We start from the raw sequence: 24042 nt of genomic DNA, 5'->3' as shown, positions 1-24042 counted from the left end.
TGTAACAGTTTCCTAGAGCCCTGAGAAAGATGTTTCTGCCACTGCTTGCTGGTTGTTCAAAGCTTCTGTTGGGAGACAGAGCCCTGAAGCTTCTCACTCCAGCATCTTGCCCACTTTTAATTTTTCTGGTTAGTTCCCTAGTACTACTCCCCATCTCCTGCTTCTAACTTGATAGTTACATAGTATTTTTTGTTCTTCATCACCTCAGTAACTTTAAATTTAAGCTATTTATTACATTACATTCAAGCCTCTTGATTCCCCAACTAAGTAAGTTGAAGATACTGGTTCTCCAACTCTTGTAGCTACCTTTGCCTTTATTCTCCACTCCATTTGTCACAAATACCTTTACTTTTATGTTCATCAAAGTTGATAACACTTACATTCTGTTCCACAGCCACATTTGAGACTTCTATGTTCTGTGTGTAAGTTAATCCTAGGAGTTGAAAGCTAACACATGTCATTTACAGTACAGGTGGTTCTGATACACAGGCAGATTTGGAAACTACTGCCTTACAGAATAAAGTATCTGCTATGCTACAAAGCTTATAAGACCTTGCAAAGGTCTGGTTATTGTCTACTTCTCCAGCCTCATTTTGTGGCAGTTTCTATCCCATACTTTGTGATTTAGCAACACAGGAACTACTTATAATTTGCCAAATATTTCCCACTTTTTAATGATTGATCTCTGTCCAGAATACTTTTTAGTCCTTTTTTTTTTTTTTTTTTTTAAAATCTTCATTTTATTGAGATATATTCACATACCACGCAGTCATACAAAACAAATCGTACTTTCGATTGTTTACAGTACCATTACATAGTGGTACATTCATCACCCAAATCAATCCCTGACACCTTCATTAGCACACACACAAAAATAACAAGAAAAATAATTAGAGTGAAAAAGAGCAATTGAAGTAAAAAAGAACACTGGGTACCTTTGTCTGTTTGTTTCCTTCTCTATTTTTCTACTCATCCATCCATAAACTAGACAAAGTGGAGTGTGGTCCTTATGGCTTTCCCAATCCCATTGTCACCCCTCATAAACTACATTTTTATACAACTGTCTTCGAGATTCATGGGTTCTGGGTTGTAGTTTGATAGTTTCAGGTATCCACCACCAGCTACCCCAATTCTTTAGAACCTAAAAAGGGTTGTCTAAAGTGTGCATAAGAGTGCCCACCAGAGCGACCTCTCAGCTCCTTTTGGAATCTCTCTGCCACTGAAGCTTATTTCATTTCCTTTCACATCCCCCTTTTGGTCAAGAAGATGTTCTCCGTCCCACGATGCCAGGTCTACATTCCTCCCCAGGAGTCATATTCCACGTTGCCAGGGAGATTCACTCCCCTGGATGTCTGATCCCACTTTGGGGGGAGGGCAGTGATTTCACCTTTCAAGTTGGCTTAGCTAGAGAGACAGGGCCACATCTGAGCAACAAAGCGGCATTCGGGAGGAGGCTCTTAGGCACAACCCTGGGGAGGCCTAGCCTCTCCTTTGCAGCAACCGTCTTCCCAAGGGTAAAACCTGTGGTAGAGGGCTCAACCCATCAAACCACCAGTCCCCTATGTCTGTGGTCATGTTAGCAACCATGGAGGTGGGGTAGGCCAATACCCCTGCATTCTCCACAGGCTCCTCAAGGGGGCATTACATCTTTTTTTTTCTTCCCTTGTTTCTCTTTTTCTTTTTTTTTTTTTTTTTTTTTTAATTTTCCCTTCTTTTTTAAATCAATTGTATGAAAAAAAAGTTAAAAAGAAAATAAACATACAATAAAAGAACATTTCAAAGAGACCATAACAAGGGAGTAAGAAAAAGACAACTAACCTAAGATAACTGCTTAACTTCCAACATGTTCCTACTTTACCCCAAGAAAGTTACATAATATAGCAACATTTCTGTGAACTTGTTCCTACTATATCCATCAGAAATCAACAGACCATAGTCATTCCTGGGCATCCCCAGAACGTTAAATAGCTTATCTGTTCTTCTTGGATTATTGTTCCCTCTTCCTTAATTGCTCTCTATTGCTAGTTCCCCTACATTCTACATTATAAACCATTTGTTTTACATTTTTCAAAGTTCACATTAGTGGTAGCATATAATATTTCTCTTTTTGTGCCTGGCTTATTTCGCTCAGCATTATGTCTTCAAGGTTCATCCATGTTGTCATATGTTTTACGAGATCGTTCCTTCTTACTGCCGTGTAGTATTCCATCGTGTGTATATACCACATTTTATTTATCCACTCATCTGTTGAAGGACATTTGGGTTGTTTCCATCTCTTGGCAATTGTGAATAATGCTGCTATGAACATTGGCGTGCAGATATCTGTTCGTGTCACTGCTTTCCGATCTTCCGGGTATATACCGAGAAGTGCAATCGCTGGATCGAATGGTAACTCTATATCTAGTTTTCTAAGGAACTGCCAGACTGACTTCCAGAGTGGCTGAACCATTATACACTTCCACCAACAATGAATAAGAGTTCCAATTTCTCCACATCCCCTCCAGCATTTGTAGTTTCCTGTTTGTTTAATGGCAGCCATTCTAATCGGTGTTAGATGGTATCTCATTGTGGTCTTAATTTGCATCTCTCTAATAGCTAGTGAAGCTGAACATTTTTTCATGTGTTTCTTGGCCATTTGTAGTTCCTCTTCAGAGAACTGTCTTTTCATATCTTTTGCCCATTTTATAATTGGGCTGTCTGTACTATTGTCATTGAGTTGTAGGATTTCTTTATATATGCAAGATATCAGTCTTTTGTCAGATACATGGTTTCCAAAAATTTTTTCCCATTGAGTTGGCTGCCTCTTTACCTTTTTGAGAAATTCCTTTGAGGTGCAGAAACTTTTAAGCTTGAGGAGTTCCCATTTATCTATTTTCTCTTTTGTTGCTTGTGCTTTGGGTGTAAAGTCTAGGAAGTGGCCGCCTAATACAAGGTCTTGAAGATGTTTTCCTACATTATCTTCTAGGAGTTTTATGGTACTTTCTTTTATGTTGAGATCTTTGGTCCATTTTGAGTTAATTTTTGTGTAGGGGGTGAGGTAGGGGTCCTTTTTTAGTCCTTTTTATTTTATTCTTACTTGTCTCTTGAAATCAGCTTAGGTGTCATCTCCTGCTTCTTCCAGAATGGATTGGGTATTCCATTTTGATGTATATTTCTATGATGGTAATCAGCACACTGAATCAATTCACATTTATCTCCATCAACAGATAAACATGCCTTGAAGGCAAGGACTGTGCTTTGTTCACTACTGTCTCCTCAGCACCTTAGCACAGTTCCTGTTCAATATATGGCAGCAATTCAGTTACATAAGCATATGCAATAAGCTGAGCCAGACTGTACATACAGAATATAGTATTTTACTTTGTTACTTGATTATCTAAGACAGAAAATACAGAAGTGCTATATTAGATAGAAATAAAGGTAGTTGCAAAAAGACCATTAAAATGTAGAAAAATAGCTTATACTAAACTTACCTCCACATTCTTCTATAAGATTGGCTATGGTTTCTGCCTCGTCTTCAGCCATTTTTAATATATTACTTAGTCCATCAAGTACTACTTGCACAACTTGTGCATCTTTTACAGTCAGCAAATTGCAAAAAGGTGGGATAACATTTTGTTGGATAAGGTAGGCCACCTGAAGAATAAAAACACCATGAAATAATACACACAGGTGAACTGAGTTTGTGCACCATATTATTCCATCAAAGTACTTTTGGCTTGAACTTCATTTTCTTTTTAACTCAATAAGTGTATTTTCCTTGAATTTAGAAAAAGAAACTAAAGTGAAAATGAAGGAACCACTGAACTTAATATTATTTCTTTGCCAAAAGGAATGCTTCCTTTAGAGATTCAGAGATTATAAAATAATTACGAGGCTGCATGCAATTTTTTCAAAAAGCTACAATAGTTCAATTTGACAGCATCCCCTGGATCTCTGCTGTATCAGATGAAGACAAGTAGCACCATTATATGCCTGGCCACCCTTCAATTCACTATTCCATTATTTTCATAATATTTTCAATCATTTTCATATTTTATCAGTTATTTTCCATGTATTATATTTTTATTCTGCTCTATATTCATATTTAAGTGGATTCACTGCTCACTGCCACCAGCCCATAGCTTCTTTGTAACATTTATTGTCTCAGCTCCAAATTCACCCTTTTATCTGCTCTGTCAAGCAGATTTGGGCCTTTTAAACCATTTTTTCCTTTGCCACCTGGCACAGTGCAAAGCTTTGTCAAACCTGGATGACTCTGAGAGTGAGTGCCTATTTAAATTTTTTGCCCTAGGTGCCATGCTTTTCTCACCCTAGTCCTAGCTGTTTGGTTGAGTTCAGTTCCTTGTTTGGGTTTGATGATGACTTTTTTTTGCTTTTTCTTGTTCATTTGTTAGGAGAATTTGTGAAGCAGTTTCATTCTACTATATTGATTTGAGTCCTACTGCTTTTTAACTGTGTTAAAAAACCAAACAAACAAACAGAAACAACCCTGACTATAACAGCCTCAATCTTACCCTGTGTGACAAAATTCTTGTAGGACAAGAATTTTGAAAGAATGCTTTTCTTCTATGGATCATGACTAAAGGTACTCAATCAAGGTGCAGTTTTTATATGGGGAAAAAACACACAAAACTACAAAATGCTTAATCTTGCTATTATTTTAAATTCTGATTTACTTAATCTAAATCTTAGAATTATCTTTACTATTTTACAAGTTCTTAGAAATTTAAAAAAAAAGCTGAACTTACTTGATCTTTCCTTCCACTAATTGTTAAGTTACTTATGGCCCAAGCAGCTTCTTTTTGAGTGCCAAAATCCCCCTGTAAAATCAAAACAAATGGCTACATATTGCAATATAGGCTAAATTGGGGAAAAAAATTTCCTGAAATGATTTTTTAATTGCTCAATTCCCCAGGTTTCCTTCTAGCCTTTTATAAGCAAACATAATTTTTACTTAATAAGATCTCTTTGAAATATACCCAATCCACCCTAAACAAATGGAGATCCATTTTTGTAAAATTTCCTAGAATCAAAATGATTTGATAGCATTATTCAACAATATCAGATTAAATTCAGATGATGACAAAAGGAAATAAAATTAGTAAAAAACTTGCGGGGAAGATGGAGTAAAGAGCTACAGGACTCACTCCTCCAAAACCAGTTAGTAGACAGGAAGAAACTGTCTGAAACAACTGTTCTGGAGCTCTGGAGCTCAGGGGAGCACTGTACAGAATCCAGGGAACAGTGGGAGGCAAGAGACAGAGATACCGTGATAAAAACTGTAACTTGATCTGTGGTGGGATCTTACACCCAAAATACAAGCAAGGAAATTGATACATGGGACCTCTTTGAAATGGAATATTTTTGCGCTTCAAAGGACTTTGTCAAGCTTACTCAATGGGAGAAAATATTTGGAAACCACATATCGGATAAGGGCTTAGTATCCAGAATATATAAAGAAATTCTACCACTTAAAAAATAAAAAAAACAATTTAAAAATGGGCAAAAGACCTGAATAGATTTTTTTTTCCAAAGAGGAAACACAAATGGCTAAAAAAAGCACATGAAAAAGATGCTCAATATCACTAACTATTAAGAAACTGCAAATCAAAACCATAATGAGATATCATTTCACACCTACTAGAATGGCAAACAAACTGAAAACTGCAAGTGTTGGAGAGGATGTGGAGAAACAGGAATGCTTATGCACTGGTGGTGGGAATGTAAAATGGTTCAGCCACTGTGGAAGACAGTTTGGTGGTTCTTCAGGAAGCTAAGTATAGAACTGCCAGGGACGTGAACAGACATTTGCACAATGATGTTCATAGTGGCACTGTTCACAGTTGCCAAAGACGGAAACAACCCAAGTGTCCATCAACCAATGGATGGACAAACAAAATGTGGCATATACATACAATGGAATATTATTCAGCTGTAAGAAGGAATGAAGTCCTGATGAATGTGACAACAGAGGTGAACCCTGAGGACATTATGTTGAGTGAAATAAGCTGGACACAAAAGGACAAATACGGTATGCTCTATTATGAACTAAATATAATGAGCAAACTCAAGGAATTATTATCTAGAATACAGCTTACCAGAATATAAAATGAGGATAAAGAATGGGGAACTGATGCTTATTTTGAGCAGAAATTTTTAATAAGGTTAACTGTACAAGTTTGGAAATACATAGAGGTGATGGTAACACATTATTATGTGTGTAAATAAAAGTGTTGAATTGTGTGTGACTGTGGTTGAAAGAGGAAGTTGAGGGTCATTTACATCACTAGAAAGAAAGAGGAGAAACAAGGAACGGAATAACATAGTGAACCATGTGGTGGATGATGAAGGTGGTTAATAGTACAAATACCATTCACTGAATGTGTAGTCAAAACTACAGTGTTAACAATAGGGTGGTATATGGGGAAAAATACATCTAATGCAAACTATGGACTACAGTTAACAGTAATATCCTAATGTTTTTCCATCAGTTATAACAAAGGTACATACTGCACCAGAGCTAAGTGTCATTAATAGAGGAATATGAGGAACACAGGCATTTTTTGGGGGGGGGACTATGAAAACGTTCTAAAATTGATTGTGGCGATGTAACCACAGCTCTGTGATTATTCTGAGAGCCCAATGACTGCACTCTTTGGATGGACGATATGGGGTGTGAATAACACTGTGTTAAAAAAAAAAAAACAACAAAACACCAGGACATCCATAAAGGAAAAAGAGAAAAAAGATACTGTGAACAACAGTATGCCAATAAATCGGTTAATTACATGATATGGACAAATTCCCAGAAACACACAAACAATCTACACTGACTCTAGAAGAAACAGAACCTCACAGACGAATTACAAGCAAAGAGACTGAATCAGTCATCAAAACCTCCTGACAAAGAAAAACCCAGGACCAGATGGCTTCGCAGATGTATGCTACCAATTATTCCAAGAAGACAATACCAATCATGCTCAAACTCTTGCAAAAAATTGAAGAGGAGGGAATTACTACCTAACTCATTGTATGAAGCCAACATCACCCTAATTCCAAAACCAGATAAAGATACTACAAGGAAGGAAGATTACAGACCAATTTCTCTAATGAATATAGGTGCAAAAATCCTCAAGAAAATACTTGCAAATTGAGTCCAACTGCACATTAAAAGAATTATACACCATGACCAAGTGTGTTTTATCCCAGGTATACAAGGCTGGTTCAACACAAGAAAATCAATTAATGTAATACACCACATTAAAGAATTGAAGGAGAAGAACCACATGATCATTTTGGTAGAAAAGGCATTTGACAAAATCCAGCATCCCGTGTTGATAAAAACACTTCGAAAGACAGGAAGAGAAGGAAACTTTCTCAACATGATAAAGGGCATACATGAAAATCCCACAGCTAACAGTGGTGAAAGACTGAAAGCTTTCCTGTTGAAATCTAGAACAAGACAAGAATGCCCACTGTCACCACTGTTATTCAACACTATGCTACAAATTCTAGCTAGAACAATTAGGCAAGAAAAAGAAATAAAAAGCATTCAAATTAGAAAGGAAGAAGTAAAACTTTCACTATATGCAGATGACATGATCCTATATAAAGAAAATCCCCCAAAATCTACAACAAAGCTACTAATGCTAATAAATGTTTCAGCAAAGTGGTGGGATACAAGATAAACAGACAAAAATTAGTAGTTATTTTTTATACACTAGTAATGAGAAATCTGAGGAGGAAATCAGGAAAAAAATTCCATTTACAAGTGCCACTAAAAGAACAAAACATCTAGGAATAAACTTAACCAAAGATGTAAAGGACCTGTATCAAGAAAACTACAAAGCATTGCTAAAACAAATCAAAGAAGATCTAACTAAATGGAAGAACATTCTGCGTCCATGAACTGGAAGACTAATAAATATTGTTAAGATGTCAGTTCTACCCAAATTGATTCACAGACTCAAAGCAATCCCAGTCAAAATTCCAACAGCCTACTTCACAGAACTGGAAAAGCCAATTACCAAATTTATTTGGAAGGATAAGGAGCCCCAAATAGCCAAAAAACATCTAGATAAAGAATAGTGAAGTTGGAGGACTCACACTTCCTGATTTTAAAGCATATTACAAAGCTACAGTGCTCAAAACAACATGGCCTTGGCATCAAGACAGACAAATTGATCAGTGGAATCAAACTGAGAGTTCAGAAACAGACCCTCACATCTACAATCAATTGATTTTTGTCAAGGCTGCCAACTCCACTCAACTGGGACAGAACAGTCTCTTCAACAAATGGTGCTAGGAGAACTGGATATCTATATGCAAAAGAATGAAAGAGGACACCTATCTCATACCTTATACAAAAATTTATTCAAAATGGATCAAAGACCTAAATATAAGAAATGGTATCATAACATTCCTAGAAGAAAATGTAGGGAAGAATCCTCAAGATCTTGTGGTAGATGGTTTTTTCTTAGACTCGACACCTAACGCACAAGCAAAAAAGAAAAAGAGATAAAAGGAACCTCCTCAAAATTAAAAATGTTTGCACTTCAAAGGACTCTGTCAAGAAAGTGAAAAAACAACCTCCCAATGGGAAAAAATATTGGAAACCACATATCTGATATGGGTTTAATATCCAGAATATGTAAAATCTACAACAAAAAATCTACAACAAAATTCTACATCTCAAGAAATTCTACATCTCAACAATAGAAAGACAAACAACCAAATCAGAAAATGGGCAAAAGACCTTGAATATACATTTATCCAAAGAGGAAACACAAATGGCTAAAAAGCATATGAAAAGATGCTCAACATCACTTGCTGTTAGGGAAATGCAAATCAAAATCACAATGAGATACCATCTCACACCTACTAGAATGGCCACTAATAAAAACAAACCAACAAACAATCAAACAAAACTACAAGGGCTGGAAAGGATGTGGAGGAACAGGAAAACTCATTCACTGCTGGTGGGAATGTAAAATGGTGCAGCAATTGTGGAAGACAGTTTGACAGTCCCTCAAACAGGTAAGTATAGAATTGCCATATGATCCCACAATCCTGCTACTAGGTTTACACCCAGAACTGAAAGCAGGGACACAGACAGACATTTGCCTACTGATGTTCATAGAGGCATCATCCACAGTTGTCAAAAGATGGAAGCAACGCAAGTCTCCGTCAACTGAAGAATGGATAAATGAAATGTGGTGTATACAAATGATGGAATATTATTCTGAAGTAACAAGGAATGAAATCCTGATGCATGTGACAACGTGGATGAACCCTGAGACATTATGTTGAGTGAAATAAGCTGGACACAAAGGATAAATACTGTATGATCTCACTAATATGAACTAATTATAATAAGTAAACTCACAGAGTTAGAATCCAAAATACAGATTAGGTTAAAAGGAAACAGAATGAGGGTCGAGTATGGGGAGCTGATGCTTAATTCGTGTAGAATTTCTAATTAGGTCAATTGTAAATGTTTGGAAGTGGATAAAGGTGATGGTAGCCCATTATTGTGAGTGTAATTAACAGCACTGAATTATGTGTGTGAATGTGGTTGAAAGGGGAAGCTTAGGGTCATGTATGTCACTAGAAGGAAAGGTACAGGCTAAACCATAGGACTGTATAACATAGTGAACACTGCTGTGGATGCTGATTGTGGTTAATAGTACAAATATAAGGAAGTTCATTCATGAAATGTAACAAATGTATGTCACTATTACAAGATTTTAATAATAGGGTGGTAAATGCAAAAAATACACCTAATGCAAACTATGGACTATAGTTAACAGTAATACTGTAATATTCTTTCATCAATTGTAACAAAGGTACCACACCAATGCTAAGTGTCAACAATAGGAGCATATAAGGATTTTTCTGTTTGGAGTAATGAAAATGCTCTAAAATTGACTGTGGTGATGACTATACTGAATGCCACTGATTGTACACTTTGGATGGACTGTATGGTGTGTGAATACATCTCAATAAAAATTCTTAAAAATTAGTCTGGGAAAATATACAATTTCAGTATAATCAAAGAAATGTCAGGTTAAAATAAAGTACCTTTTAAACTTTCACCGAAGATTTTTAAATGATTATACCCAACATTAATGAGACTGACAAAAATGATACCCTTATACATTGCTTTTCAAATACCAATTTGCAAAATATATTTAAAAATTATGACAAAAATCATACATGACTTAGTAAATGCACCTTTGAGAACTTAGAGAAAAAAATTTAAAAACAAAGTAATATATATTTTCCTATAAACAGGAGTACCATAATTGCCAAAAGGTAAAAGCAGCTAAAATTCTCAGCAACAGGGGAACAGTTGATTGACTGAAGTAAATCTACTGAATGAAATAATATTCAAAATATTGTCATTGAGACTGTTAGGAGCACAAAATGGTACAACTCTTAATAGAAGGGAATTGGCTTTATCTAGCAAATCTACATATATTTATCCTTTGATCTAGTGATCTACATATAACCCGGAAAAAAACCTACTTACAAGTTATTCTTCAAAGTACTATTTAATAGCAAAACACTGGAAACTGTATACCAAGTTGGTGGCATAAATAGAATTATTTCAACTGACATGATATTTGCAAGTATATCACTGGGAGAATTCTATAGACAAAAAAGCTGAAAGAAATCTTAAAGGTGCATCCAGTAGTCATGTTGTTAGTGGCAATGGTGGTCTTGTTATTTTGACATTATACACACATGCACACACACACACACATACGTATATCAACATTATCTAAAGGCAAATGGGTATTTTATATTCATGTTTTTAGGAAAATTTTCAGCATAAGAAAAGAAATACAAATATAAAATCAAAGAAGAGAAAATAAAAACCCTGCTATCTTAAATATCCAGGAATCTTTGATAGCTTTCTCTCATTCAAGATTCTTTTCTTATGAATTCTTATGCTCATGAACTTATGATATTTCACTTTCTAAAAAAATACATCTCACTTAGTTCTGCTCACCCAGGCCCACAAAAGATGACCACCTTATAGCAATGACCATCCTTAGTACCTGGACTATGATTCTTAAATACCATTCCATACAAAAAGGAACCAAGCAGGACACACCTTGGAAAAATGACTAATTCCAGGTCTGCATCAGAAAATATACATGACAGGCCCGGGACTTTGTGTCATATCCAAATGGTAGAAGGCTCTCAAAAACTACTGGGGTGATGTACAAAAGACGCAGGTTCCCAACGGTTAGGGATGATTTGAGTGTCAAACAGAAAACAATTACAATGAAACTTACCTATATAAAAATCCATAATTTCCTAATGAGACTAAAAATATCCACTCTGGTCACCTTTTGAGGTTGTTAGGGAACCATCTCCTTCTAAAATTTGATTAATAGCAACAAAGAATCAAGCATTTATCCTGCTTTTCCTATATGAAGCATGGATAAGGAAAAGCTCTTTATTGAAGAATCATGGCTAATACATAAAGAATGACAATTAAAAAGTCACCGTCTTGCATCTCCTAATGAAGTAAGGGATCCAGGCAATGACCATCAATGGTTGCTAAAAATTATTAAGTGAAAAGACTGATAGATAACTTTATGTAAGAATCAGCTGGATTAGGCTGATAACACCTGAACTCACTCATCAATCTTAGTATCATTAGATGTGGGACAGAGAGTATGTGCCTCCTGATGTGAATTATTAGGAAGTAGAGCAATGACGACAAATTCTTGCTTAAAAAAACTGAACCTAACCTTCCAGTTTATGGGAAACTAGCCTAGATCAATCTATAGGAAGCATGGAAGAATAAAAGACACAAAGAGAGATGTTCTCTTTTATTACAGGTAAGTGTTCAGAAAAACCCTTATGCTGTGATTGTGACACTGTAAACTGCATTATCAAATGTTAATGAGTATGAGATGATACGATACAGTTACTAGCATACCTACTAGCTGTTTGATCATAGCCAATTTACTTGTCTATACCATAGTTTCACCTGTACTTAATATCTCATAAGGTTACCGTATTAAGTGAAGTGATATGTGAAGTGCTTAAAACACTATATAAGCATTTATTAGTAGTAATAATATTTCATTTCTAATAAACTCCAAATTAATGGCAATTTTGGAAAAAGTACTATCTAGAAGAGGGTCAAGGGTTTAAAAAAGAAATGTTTCTTGTATATTAACACTGCTGGTTTCAAAAGTTTTAATATTACTCTACTGTAGTATTTATACCACTCTATAAGTCCTAGTTAAATGAACAGGAAAGTACACAGTCACATACTCTGTTAGATTTAAATTCCTTTTCACTTACACAGACACATAAAAAATGATTTCCTTACCTTATCCAAAAGGTGTATTATCATTGGTACGAGATTAGCATCAATTACTGCTTGAACCTGTTGTTGATTTCCTGCCGTGATGTTAGAGAGGAACCACACTGCTTCCTGTGGAACAAGACCCCTTTAATATTTCTCATTACATGAGAACCAAAAGAAAATACATTCACTATATTGTCTGAACAATTGTATTACGGAATGTGTTTCATAATTTTTAGGAATCTCAAGTCCTATAATCCTTTTCCATATTTGCTTTGAACAAACTGCTAACAGCCCCAATCCAAGTCATAATGAACTAACCCTTCAAAAAATTCCTGAAAGCAATGTTCCCAAATATTGACCATTACACAAAAGAACCTTGATGAAGCAAATACTAAAGAAGTGCTATAAATTAAATTCAATTCCTCTAAGACTGTTATAAATGAGATCTCTCTCCCATCCCCTTCCATAATATGCTTTATTCTCTATTCTGATCAAGAGTCCTAGCCAAAGTGATGAATCCTAATTATCCACGAAAATGGACATGTGAAAAATTAAATGGTGGGTTGTTTTAGTGTTCTTATTTGTAGTAGTCATTTATGCTGCACCACTTCTCTGACGAGCTAAAGTGGAACAAGACGTTTGACTGCTTTATTGGTCTTCCTTAATGATCTTTCTATGCTATCCCTTACAGCGACATTGATGCCACTTTTGCCAAGATAATGGTAGTCCCAAGTGTTTTACAACTTTCAGAGATAATAAATGTACACTGAAACCAGTTAGCATGAAAAAAGAGAAACTATCTGAAATCTTATTTAGGATAATTTACCAAAATTAATAAATTTACTAAATTTACTGATTTACTAAAGGGGAAATATTTTGTCTATTTTTAAAACTAGTAATTAAGTTTTACTCCAAAAAATATAAGTTAGCTAGTGGAAACTAGGCTCTTTCGGATCAGATCACAGGACCATGTTTAATGAACCTGTTAGAGATTTTTAGGGTGTTAGGCTGGTTAGGTGAGCTGTTCTTGGGTTATAATCATCGGCAATGTTGTAATCAACACCCACGTATTTCTACAACAGCCTCAGATGCACTCCAGTATCAGCATCACCAGTCAGTGCCCCCTTTCCACAGCCTCCACATGCACGCGCACACACACACACACTATAACATACAATATTAAACTTAGGCTAATAATTACTTAACACACATATTAATAATTTCCAATCATACAACATTCAACACCCAATTATCTCTATTTCATCATTTCCAAGAGAGCCAAATCAGCATTTTACAATTAGTTTGTTTTATATAGAGAATAATACATTAATCCATATTATAAACAGTGAAATATATTAATTTCTCTTAAAGCCTAGATGACAGTTTATATTAACAATCAGTATCACACAGTTCTGAGACCCTAATTTTACAAATGAAAACTTCAGGTATTTTATAAGATGATTATGAAATGGTAAAAATAAAGACTTACTTTATTAATTTTTTCTTTGGGATGTGTCAGAAGTGCAGGAAAGTGTGAAAGAGCATCACAGTTCAAAACTACTTGTGTTTGCTCATCAGTTCCAGTAACAATATTCCCTACAGCTCTAAGTGCAGCAGTCTGAAAAGTAAAGAGATTTCATGAGATGTTGTATGAAATACTTATTATCACAAAGGTATAATAGGCAGCTTATGAAAGTTAAATGCATTCATTCATTCACCCACTCAATCTATCCTTTTTGAACAGTTATTTTGTGTCAGGCAGTGATGAAAGAACAGAGCAGTATAAACAGTACAGACACAAGCCTTGGCTTTTATGGAGTACACATCATAGTTGGAGGAGAGGCAATACACAAAACAAACAAATGTAAGGGATAATTTTAGATAGCAGTTAGTGCTATGAAGAAAGTAAAGAGGAATATAGTAGAATGTCTGGAGAGTCTGGAAGGGATAGGGTGCCAAGTGATAGTGTAATTTTCCATAATTTTCTAAAGCAAGTTAAATACTGGCTTTTTTTCTTCCAAACAATTTAAAGTTACATTAAAGTTAATGCCTCACATCAAAATATTTCCAACATGTACTCTGTAAACAGGATTGTGCCCTCACTCCTTCTTCATTTGGTAGTGAGGGAAGGAAGACCCATTTGGCTATTCAATCAGAGAACCTTCTCTGTGGCATCTTAACTCACTACTGGCTACCAGTTAGGCCAGTGGACCAAAAAACCTTCTGGGTGCTGAAAAAACACAGTTTCGATTTTACATTCAGTATTAATGTGTATATATGGATTAATGAATGCTGAATTAGTATTTATAGACTGTTCTTTTTATATTTAAGTGGGAAGCTGCTTAATATATGAGATTTTACTATAAATGAATTTATCAATTATTTTTCTGTAGTTGCAATAGGTCATCTTGTCAAGTTAAATTTTTCCTCTTAATTTTTCCTTCTATAAGAAAAATGGCCCAGCCTTTTTAAAAATTGAAATATAATTCATATAACATGAAACTCATACAATTCAGTGGTTTTCAGTATATTCAAAGTTGTACAACCATCACCAGTACCTAATTCCAGAATATTTTCATCCCCTCAAAAAGAAATCGCGTACCCATTAACAATCACTCTCCATTCCCCTCACCCTCAGCCCCTGGCAACTACAAATCTATTTTGTATGTCTAGGGATTTGCCATTCTAGACATTTCATATAAATGCAATCAAACAATATGTGGCCTAATGTGCCTGGTTTCTTTTACTTAGCATAATGTTTTCTAGATTCATCTATGTTATATAGCACCTGTCAGTACTGCATTTCTTTTCACAGCTAAGTAATATTCCATTGTATAGATACACCATATTTTATTTATCCATCCAACAGTTCATGGACATTTGGATTGTTTCCACTTTTAATGCTCCTGTGAACATTCATATACAAGTTTCTGTGTGAAATCTACTTTCAATTCTCTTGGTTTTATACATAGGAGTGGTGGAACTGCTGGGCCATATGGTAACCATGTTTATTTTTTGGTCAAATGCCAAACTATATTCCAAAATGGCTACACAAACAATGTATGAGGGATCCAATTTCTTCACATCCTCACCAACACTTGTTTTTGTCTGTCTTTTTGGTTATAACTATCCTAGTGGGTGTGAAGTGGTATTTCATTGTGGTTTTGATTTGCATCTCTTTAATGACTAACGATATTGTGAGCTTTTCGTGTGCTTATTGACCACTGCATGTCTTCTGTGGAGAACTGTCTATTCCAATTCTTTGCTCATTTTTAAACTGGGTTGGTCTTGTAAGAATTCTTTATATATAATGGATACAAGTTTCCTTTCAAATATATGATTAACAAATATTTTCTTCCATTCTGTAGGCTGTCTTTTCATTTTGCTGATGACAGTCTTTGACGCACAAGACCCATTTATTTGTTTTTTTCCTTTGGTTGCTTGTGGTGTCCTATTGAAGAACCACTGCCCAACACAAGGTCACAAAGATTTATGCCTGTGCTTTGTTCTAAGCATATAATTTTAGCTCTTAAATTTAGGTGCTTGATCTATTTTGTGTTAATTTTTATAACTGGTTAGAGATAGGGGTTCAGTGCCATTCTTTTACATGTGGTTATCTAGCAGTTACAGAACCATTTGTTGAAAAGACTATTCTTTACCATTTGAACTGTCTTGGTACCCTTATTGAAAAATCAACTGATCATACATGTATGAATTTATTTTTGGACTGCCGATTCTATTTCATTGAACTATATGTCTAAACTTATACCAATAACACTTATTTACTCTAGCTTTGTAATAAATTTTGAAATCAGGAAGTCAGAGTCTTACAACTTTATTCCTTTTCAAGATTGTTTGGACATTCTGGGTCCCCATTTCCACGTGAATTTTAGGATCAGCTTGTGAATTTCTGCAAAAAAAGCACTGGGATTTTGATAGGATTTGTAGATGGGGGCTCTGTATGGTTTTTGTATTATCTTTGCAACTGTACTGTTAGTTTAAAATTATTTCAAAATAAGCAAGTTTTAGGGAAAACAAGCAAAATTTAAAGAGGGGAAAATAGAAGGAAGGAGTGGAAACCTGGAGACTAACAGAAACTTAAACATACCAACCAAATGCAATGCCTGGATCTTGATTTTACATTAAGAATTTTTAAATATGTATTAATGGTATTGTGGTTCATTAAAAATTAGCCTTAATTTTTAGAGATGCAAGCTGGATTAAATGATATATCTGGGATTTGTGTCAAAATAATTTTGGAGGGGTGGAGAAGAGAGGGGATATAAAGGAAACATACATGAGGCTTCAGTACACTATTTTCTCTACTTTCCTAAATTTAGCATGAAAGTTGAAAATGTTTCTAAAAATTTCTCTTAGTATTAGGTGAAGTACAGAACTTTCATTGAAAGCTGGCTAAAGAAAAATTCCAAGCCCTATTTTCTCAATGAAGTCCAGTATTAAAACTCAAGAAGCATTCTGAAAAAAACAAAAGCAAAATACAAACCAAAAACCTATAAAAGGGTGCAAGCACCATATTTAAGAAAAGCAAACTTAATGATAAACATCTAGTAAGAATACTTAAAATAAGTCACAAATACCCTCAAATGTCAAACTATTCTATTAAGCAATTCTTTCTCAATTCAGCTAAATGCTCGCTCTTTCTTTAAAGTGCTTTAACACAGTGGGTCTCAATTCTACCTGCACATCCATATCACCTGAAGAACTTTTTAAAAGCTCAGGTATCTAGGAAACATCCCAGATTTACTGAAACAAAATCTCTGGAGGTTGAGCGAGGGAATGAAAAAAAAACAGAAAAACTTTTTTAAGCCCCACAGATGATCTTGATGCCAGGGTTAAGAACCAATGATCTAGGGTAACAGTTTTCCTTATGCTATTACTGTACTTGATTGACTCTAAACCTTCATCAGATTAAAATATTACCTAAGGAGGGTAGGAAGATCTTGCTGCATCTTCCTTTACAACTTATTTTTGACAGTTACTGCTTACATTATTTGCACGACCTTCTTACCCTATCTTTTCAAGTTCCTTCTAGATGCAGGTTCTTTGGGAGTAAATATTACTTGGAAGCATTAAAAAAAATAAAAATTAAGGAAAAAATTTTAAATACTTGAAAGGAAACAATTTAGGAGGTCCTTAAGCAGCACATTTCAGTGCAAGGTGAATAACCTTTAACTCAATGTCAGTGAAGCTAAGAATTAACTAATCTTACCAAGTACAGTGGAGGAGAATAAAAAAAGGTCAGCAGAGGGGGAAAAGGAGGAGGAGAGGGGAAGAGGAAGGAAAATAAGAAGAGTAGGAAAAATGAAAGTATCTATACTTGTCTCAGATGCCATCCAAGTTGCTATACTGAATTGCTCCGGTTGATGTTAGAAATCAGGACTCTACAATGGAGTCTTACCTCTTTTTATCTGGGTAGGGGGATGTTTCTTGCTGAACTGCAGTAATCATGCCTAATTTTCTCCATTCTTAAAATGAGGCTATAACAACTCTTTCCACCACAGATATGTCGTTAAGCTAAGAATATATTTTAAACTATTGAAATTGTCCATCTTCTAATGCAATGCTTATAAAAAAAGTTACATTTGATTAAGAACAAACTTACCTGAACTTTTACTTCCTGGTGGCTGAGTAGAGGAACCAAATGAGGAACTATTCCAGAGTCTATTACCATCTGTATCTGTTCATTGCCAGCATCAGTAAGGTAAGAGAGGGCCCAGACAGTATCTACCAATATCTAATGAATAAAATGAAAATTCAAATAACCTTTTTCATTTCAACAATTCTCAGCCATGCAGACTAAGATTTTCTACTACCTTCTCTCTTCCATTCTCCTCTCACTGCAATTTACTGGATCCTCCCTATTGTTTAAACACCATCATCTATGAATATATCAAGTATATGCATCTTTTGGCCATATGCAGAATATTTAGGTTAATTATGGCCCCAATTCCAGATTAGCATCCAATTTTAATTCACTAAGACTCACATACTACATAGCACAAGAGAGGATAAAAAGCTTTTTTTCTCTTTTCTCAAATGCTCAGGCTGAGGGACAGCAGGTCCAAGAACGTTGGGGTAAATGTATATAGACAGTTGGAAAAACTACTAGAAAAACTACGTGTCTCCAACATGCACAGTGGTTCCAACCATCTGGGCAAATAGTTGGATATACCCAAGGTGTTTTTTAGTATCATCTCTACCATATGATGTCTAAACCTAATACCCCAGCCCAGTATTAGAATTATAATAGTATAATCTTTCCAACAAGTTTGCTTTGCCTTGTAAAACTGGAGGCAACTTCCTAAAGAGTGGAAGTTCCCCACAGCTGCTGATCTTTTAAAATGTGAATTAAAAAAAAAAAAAAGGCAGCCATAGGTCAACCTAGGATCTAGAATAAAAAAAAAAGTTGTAGTTTTTTTAAAAAAAAAAAAAACATACTTTTCACCAGCTGCTATACTACTTACAAAAAAAGAAAAGGGAAAAAACCCTTTATAACAGACTTTATACTAAATAGCCCTAAATTTTTAACAATTATATTTTGAAGTATAGCAGGACATTGTGTTGTGATCTTCCTTTGTATGTTAATCCTAATTAGAAGTAATGACCTGAGAAATCAAACAACTGTTAAACTGCTACACAAATAATACAATTATTGACAAAGACACATAAATAGTAATTGTGTCCAAAACTTTTAATTCCAAAGCCTTTCTGGAATACGGATTCTGGCTCAAATGATAAGTTGTGAAACAAACTTCAACTTGGAATTGTAACTCTATTTTTCCTTCTGGCATATCAACACATGCTAAAATCTGTTAATACAGGCAAAAAATTTTAAGGATTTACTTGTGTATGACTATACATAAAAATTAGGTACACTGTTTTTAAAGGTCAATGCTAAACACAACATTAATATGCTCAGATCAAGTTCACAATTTAAATCAAATTAGATCACATATATACTTGATTCAGAAAAGTTTATATTCCATGGTAAGTTTATTAATTACAGCTATTGTGTAATGACAATGTTTCATGCTTGGTTTGTAGTAGAAGCAGTCTTATTATTTTTATCTTTTTTGTTGGTTTGTTTTCACTTTGATAACCCAACTTAAGAACTTGCTGCTAAGTGTTTACCTAAGAAGATTTTACTTTTAGCAATTATTATTTAGTAAACATGTTACTAAAAAGAAAAAAGCAAACTGGCTTGATGAATTATTCAAAATACATGAAAAGCAACAAAAATGGGAGTCACATATCTCAACTGGATTAGGGTAAGCAGAGATATGGCAAGAACACAGTATTTCTCTGAATTAAGTCAACAGAGATGTCTGGTTTACAGGTAGAGTTATAAATTCTGAAATTAATCTTTCAAAAGCAAAATATTGCAATTTATAATTCAATTAAAACTTCAGCTATAAGTATCCAGAAACCAAAACTGCTATGTGTTTTTTTAAGATTTTATTAACTCTGTAATTAAAAAATATCTTTAGGGCAAGATCATATTCATCTAATGAAATTTTGCACATTATGTTATTGCTTGATGTAGTCTAATTCTAACTTTAATATGTTCCATATGCTTCAGAGAAGTCCTGGCAAAAAGGCACTACCCTAGAAATTTTTAGCGAAATGAAGCAGCTTACCAAATATTGGTCAACATACCAAAATGTTTTTAAAGAACTACAGAACGCTCCTGGTTGTTGCTATATGTTTTATCTGTGTGATTTCCCTTACCCATCACATTCTTCGCTTCTCTAACACCCTGAAGGCTAGACTGGCTTCCAGTAAGCAGTCAGGGCAGTTTTTCCACCTCATTTGTTAGTACTAAGTAGCTTTTTCCTTTGGTATCTGTGTTAGTAATAATGAACAGGATGTTTATTATGTTTAAAAAATGTTCTCTGCATTTATTTTCCCTCCTTGTTGTTTGGATAATCAAGAGTTATAGCTACACTAAATGAAGCTACTACCAAAATCACTATAACTGGAAAAATACAGTAAAAATATAATTGAAGAGTAATTGATATTCATGGTTTGATATGTGTGTAGGAACACATGTACAGATATTTATCTTTCAAAAACAAAAATAGCACTATGTGCATGTGTGCTAATTGACGAGGCTGTCAAAATGAGCTTTCATAAAAAGTTGATGAATAATCAAAGACACAATTTTAGTGAGAGAGAACACTAACTGGTAATATTGAAAATTTTTAATGTTAAGTTTTTACAATGCTAACATATATATACACACAGACATTATAAAACTGCCCAAGTAAAAAGCTTGATTTCTTTACTGCAATCTTATTCTATGACACAGATAAACAGACTAAATACCAAATACAAAATATTGTATTACAGCTCTGGAAATGAAAAAATTAGAAGGGTACAGTAACATGATGTCCAGTGTAACATTATCTCACCTATGTCACAGGGGCAGCCCTAGATAATACATACATATAAGTACATGAAAGGATGTGTTTACTCACATTTACATCTGTGTGATGAATTAAAACACAAAGGGCTGGGAGAATCTGAGGAGAGAAAAATATATTTTTTTTAACAAACACAAATAAAAACATACACACAATTAGATCTACTTTGATTTTTATAAAAATTTTGTTTACCTCTTGAATGGTTTCCATTGGGGGTGGTGGGTCTTTGTGGCGACATAAGTTGACCATGACCCAAGTAACATTTCTTAAGAATGTAATAGGAATAGATGGACTTATGAAGGAAAGTAAAGGTTTCACAACTCCAAGACTTATAACATAATCTCTACACTGGGGCCCATCACCTATGGAAGAAGGTTTATTAATTTAACAAAAAATATTAACAATAAGTAATTCAGAAAACATAAAGCACTGGGTTTACTATGCTGCTTTCTGTATTTTAACCAGATATACAATTAGTTTTATATAAAAGTTTTAGACAATAGTAACCAAGTTCACATTCCAGGTCTTAGAGCCAAGAGAAATTCCTAAGGTCTTTTTTGCACATTACTGACGTCTTTAGGTTTATAAGCTGCTCATTTATAAAATATTTTTTATCCCATCTAAACTCTGGAAACCTTAGGGTCCTTTAAAATACTTTCTGAGTAGAGAACTGTTGCTTTTATCTTCTCAATCAGTCGTACTCTCAGTTTAGCAAACTTTCATGTAAAGTTTGACTTGCAAAAATACAGCTCGAATTACTATTAAAGAGAAAATATTTGTACAATTTACAATGACGATCCAGTATCAGGCCATCAGGAATATCAACCATAAATTACTCTATACACTTAGAAAACTATGTCAGAAAAAAAAGTGAGACCAATAGCCCTAAGGCAGTAGTTTCCAAAGTGTTGTGTAGGTAACAGCATCAGGAACATCACTTCAGAACTTATAAGGCCCTCCCCTGATGCTGAATTGGAAAGGATTCAGGATTCTTTGTTTTAACAAGTTCTCCAGGTGATTTTGATAGCACGCTAAAGTTTGAGAACCACTGCCCTAAAGCATTGCTAAATTTATCTAGAAAGTCACTGTAATCTCTAGTACAAAGCCATGCTTAAGTATTACATCCAGTAAGTGAAAATACTTTTCCTTGCACTATATAATATTTGGAGATATAATGCTTGTTCCTTGTACTTTCATGTGTTCAATTCTAGAATGTTACCAGAATTAAAAACCAAAAAAAAAAATAGATGTTGCTTTAATAGACTGAAATATAAATTTTGGTAAAAAATAAAGGAGTGTGAAACTCTGTATCAGGCTGTTTTGAGGGAACCTGGATATACAAACAATAGCATTCCTAATAGCAACATACCCTATGTCAGGAATTGTTTACAAAGAAAGCCTCCTTTTAAAAACTCAAAATCGTGGAAAACTAACCAATCCCCTGACTTCCATCTTGATCCCATAAAAGGCAATGAAGAGGAGTATACTGAAGCAATATTATTTCTATGCAAGAATAAGAAAGAATCTGTGGCAAAAATAAACTGTAGAATCTTTCTCCATTACCAGATTAGTGAGAAACCTAAAGAAACATTCTCCCTCTCCCTATTGATAGGTCTCTGAGCTATATCAGGGGACCCAATACAGTTCAGATTCCAGATTTTTTCCATTCTCCAGTGGAGGATAGTTTTTTGAATTTTTGAGTTTAAAAATTAATAGTTTAAATTTTGTATCGTCTTTTAAATTTTTATTTTCTTGATATAGAATTGAGGAATAACATGTACCCCAAAAGAAAGGAAGAACTCAAAAAAGGGATCTAAATCATATACATATTTCATAATTATTGAAATAAATGAGAGCTAACTACATATAAAAAGATATAATGGTATCATAAGTAACAGAACTGAAGAAGGCAAAGTGCTTTTCTTTAGGACTACTAATAGTTGTTTTTTTTTTACCTGATATTTGACAACTACAGTTATTGGGCTAGCATAACAAGTTTTATACAAACCTATGATATTTCCCAGTGCCCACACTGCTTGCTCACAAACGTTTTGATGGGGTGAATGGAGAAGCCTCAGAAAAAGTGGCACAGCATCTAAAGGAGGGAAATAAAAGGGTTATTACTTAAGGATGAAGATACTCATTTTATATTCTAAACAAACAAAAATCTTGTTTTTTGGTTTTTAGTGAGAGAGAGAGAGAGAGAGAAAGAGGGAAAGAGAGAGGAAGGGGAAGGAAGGGAGGGAGGAATCTCAAAAATATTTATCATCCAGAGATTCTCAAACATCAGTGGAAGAACTTTGACTAGGAGGTTACTTATTGAGTATTAGATGATAGTTCTGCTGTTCAACAGAGGATGGAAAACAAAGAGATAGCTCTATATCTGAACAGAAATAATACTCGACTGAACAAATGACTCTTCTACTTTCTTCTTTCCTTTTGATATTGCTTTGAAATATTCTATTTGTGTGTGTAGATGAATCATACTTACGTATAATAATTTTGGTATATTAAAATAGACTAGTGTTAAAACATTTTCTAAGCCTCTTCCTCATCTTACAAAACCACCTCAACCTAAAACTAAACCAGTTTTTGTAAGACTTAAGGTAATTTTCTTTTCTAACATTACAACACAAGTATCTACATAATAAAATGCTTACGTGGACAATACGTTTTGCCCCTTCATAATCATGTGCAAATTAGTGCTTAAGATTTTAACAAGCTTAGACAAGTATACTGCTTATACTTAAAGAGAATTTTACAAAGTACCTTATTTTAAATTATTCATTTCTTTGGAAGAAATCAAGTAGTATACATGAAAATAATACACAGCTTATTACTTCCAATAATAATTTTCTACTCATATTTCTTGATAAACATAAAAGAAAAGCAATTCTATTTACAGTAACAATGAAAGAACTTTAACAACATTCTTTCAATAGGACTACTGTATGAAGGAAGATTTCTCTTCATAATGTATGATGGGAATCTCACTGAGATGCCTAAAGGTAATACAGCAACGGGAAAAATTCCTTTACTTCTAATGCTATCCTATGAATAAAGTGTAACCACAATGATTTAACCTGCTACTATAATTAAGTCCTCTCAAATTTAGAAAGGAATCAAATGAATTTTTGGAAACAGAAAATGTCCATAACCAGAACAAGATGATTAAAGTTACAAACTTTATTGGTCAATTTCAACTATCCTATGTGCTATTGTGGAGCTATCATTTTATATAATCAATAATTGTATTCTTTT

The 24042-nt window shown here is 34.3% G+C and overlaps 1 protein-coding gene and 1 non-coding gene across 6 annotated transcripts in view; both read right to left on the bottom strand.

The window, feature by feature from the left end:
• Positions 1-24042, bottom strand: part of KPNA4 (karyopherin subunit alpha 4) — a 90269-nt gene that overhangs the window by 11794 nt on the left and 54433 nt on the right. For all 5 annotated transcript variants that reach the window (XM_037841617.1, XM_037841626.1, XM_037841633.1 and 2 more), the window contains 8 exons: positions 22790-22876; positions 20974-21143; positions 20836-20880; positions 17961-18092; positions 13827-13955; positions 12359-12463; positions 4752-4823; positions 3474-3636 (listed from right to left, as the gene is read on the bottom strand). In XM_037841617.1, coding sequence (XP_037697545.1) covers positions 3474-3636; positions 4752-4823; positions 12359-12463; positions 13827-13955; positions 17961-18092; positions 20836-20880; positions 20974-21143; positions 22790-22876 — 903 coding nt within the window. The remainder of the gene's footprint in view (positions 1-3473; positions 3637-4751; positions 4824-12358; positions 12464-13826; positions 13956-17960; positions 18093-20835; positions 20881-20973; positions 21144-22789; positions 22877-24042) is intronic.
• LOC119510771 lies at positions 13287-13609 on the bottom strand. Its single transcript, XR_005212018.1, has one exon.

The sequence above is a fragment of the Choloepus didactylus genome, chromosome 1 (genome assembly GCF_015220235.1).
Source record: "Choloepus didactylus isolate mChoDid1 chromosome 1, mChoDid1.pri, whole genome shotgun sequence".
Lineage (NCBI taxonomy): Eukaryota > Metazoa > Chordata > Mammalia > Pilosa > Megalonychidae > Choloepus > Choloepus didactylus.
The sequence above is the reverse complement of the archived record's forward strand: the minus strand, read 5'-3'. Positions and strand labels throughout refer to the sequence as shown.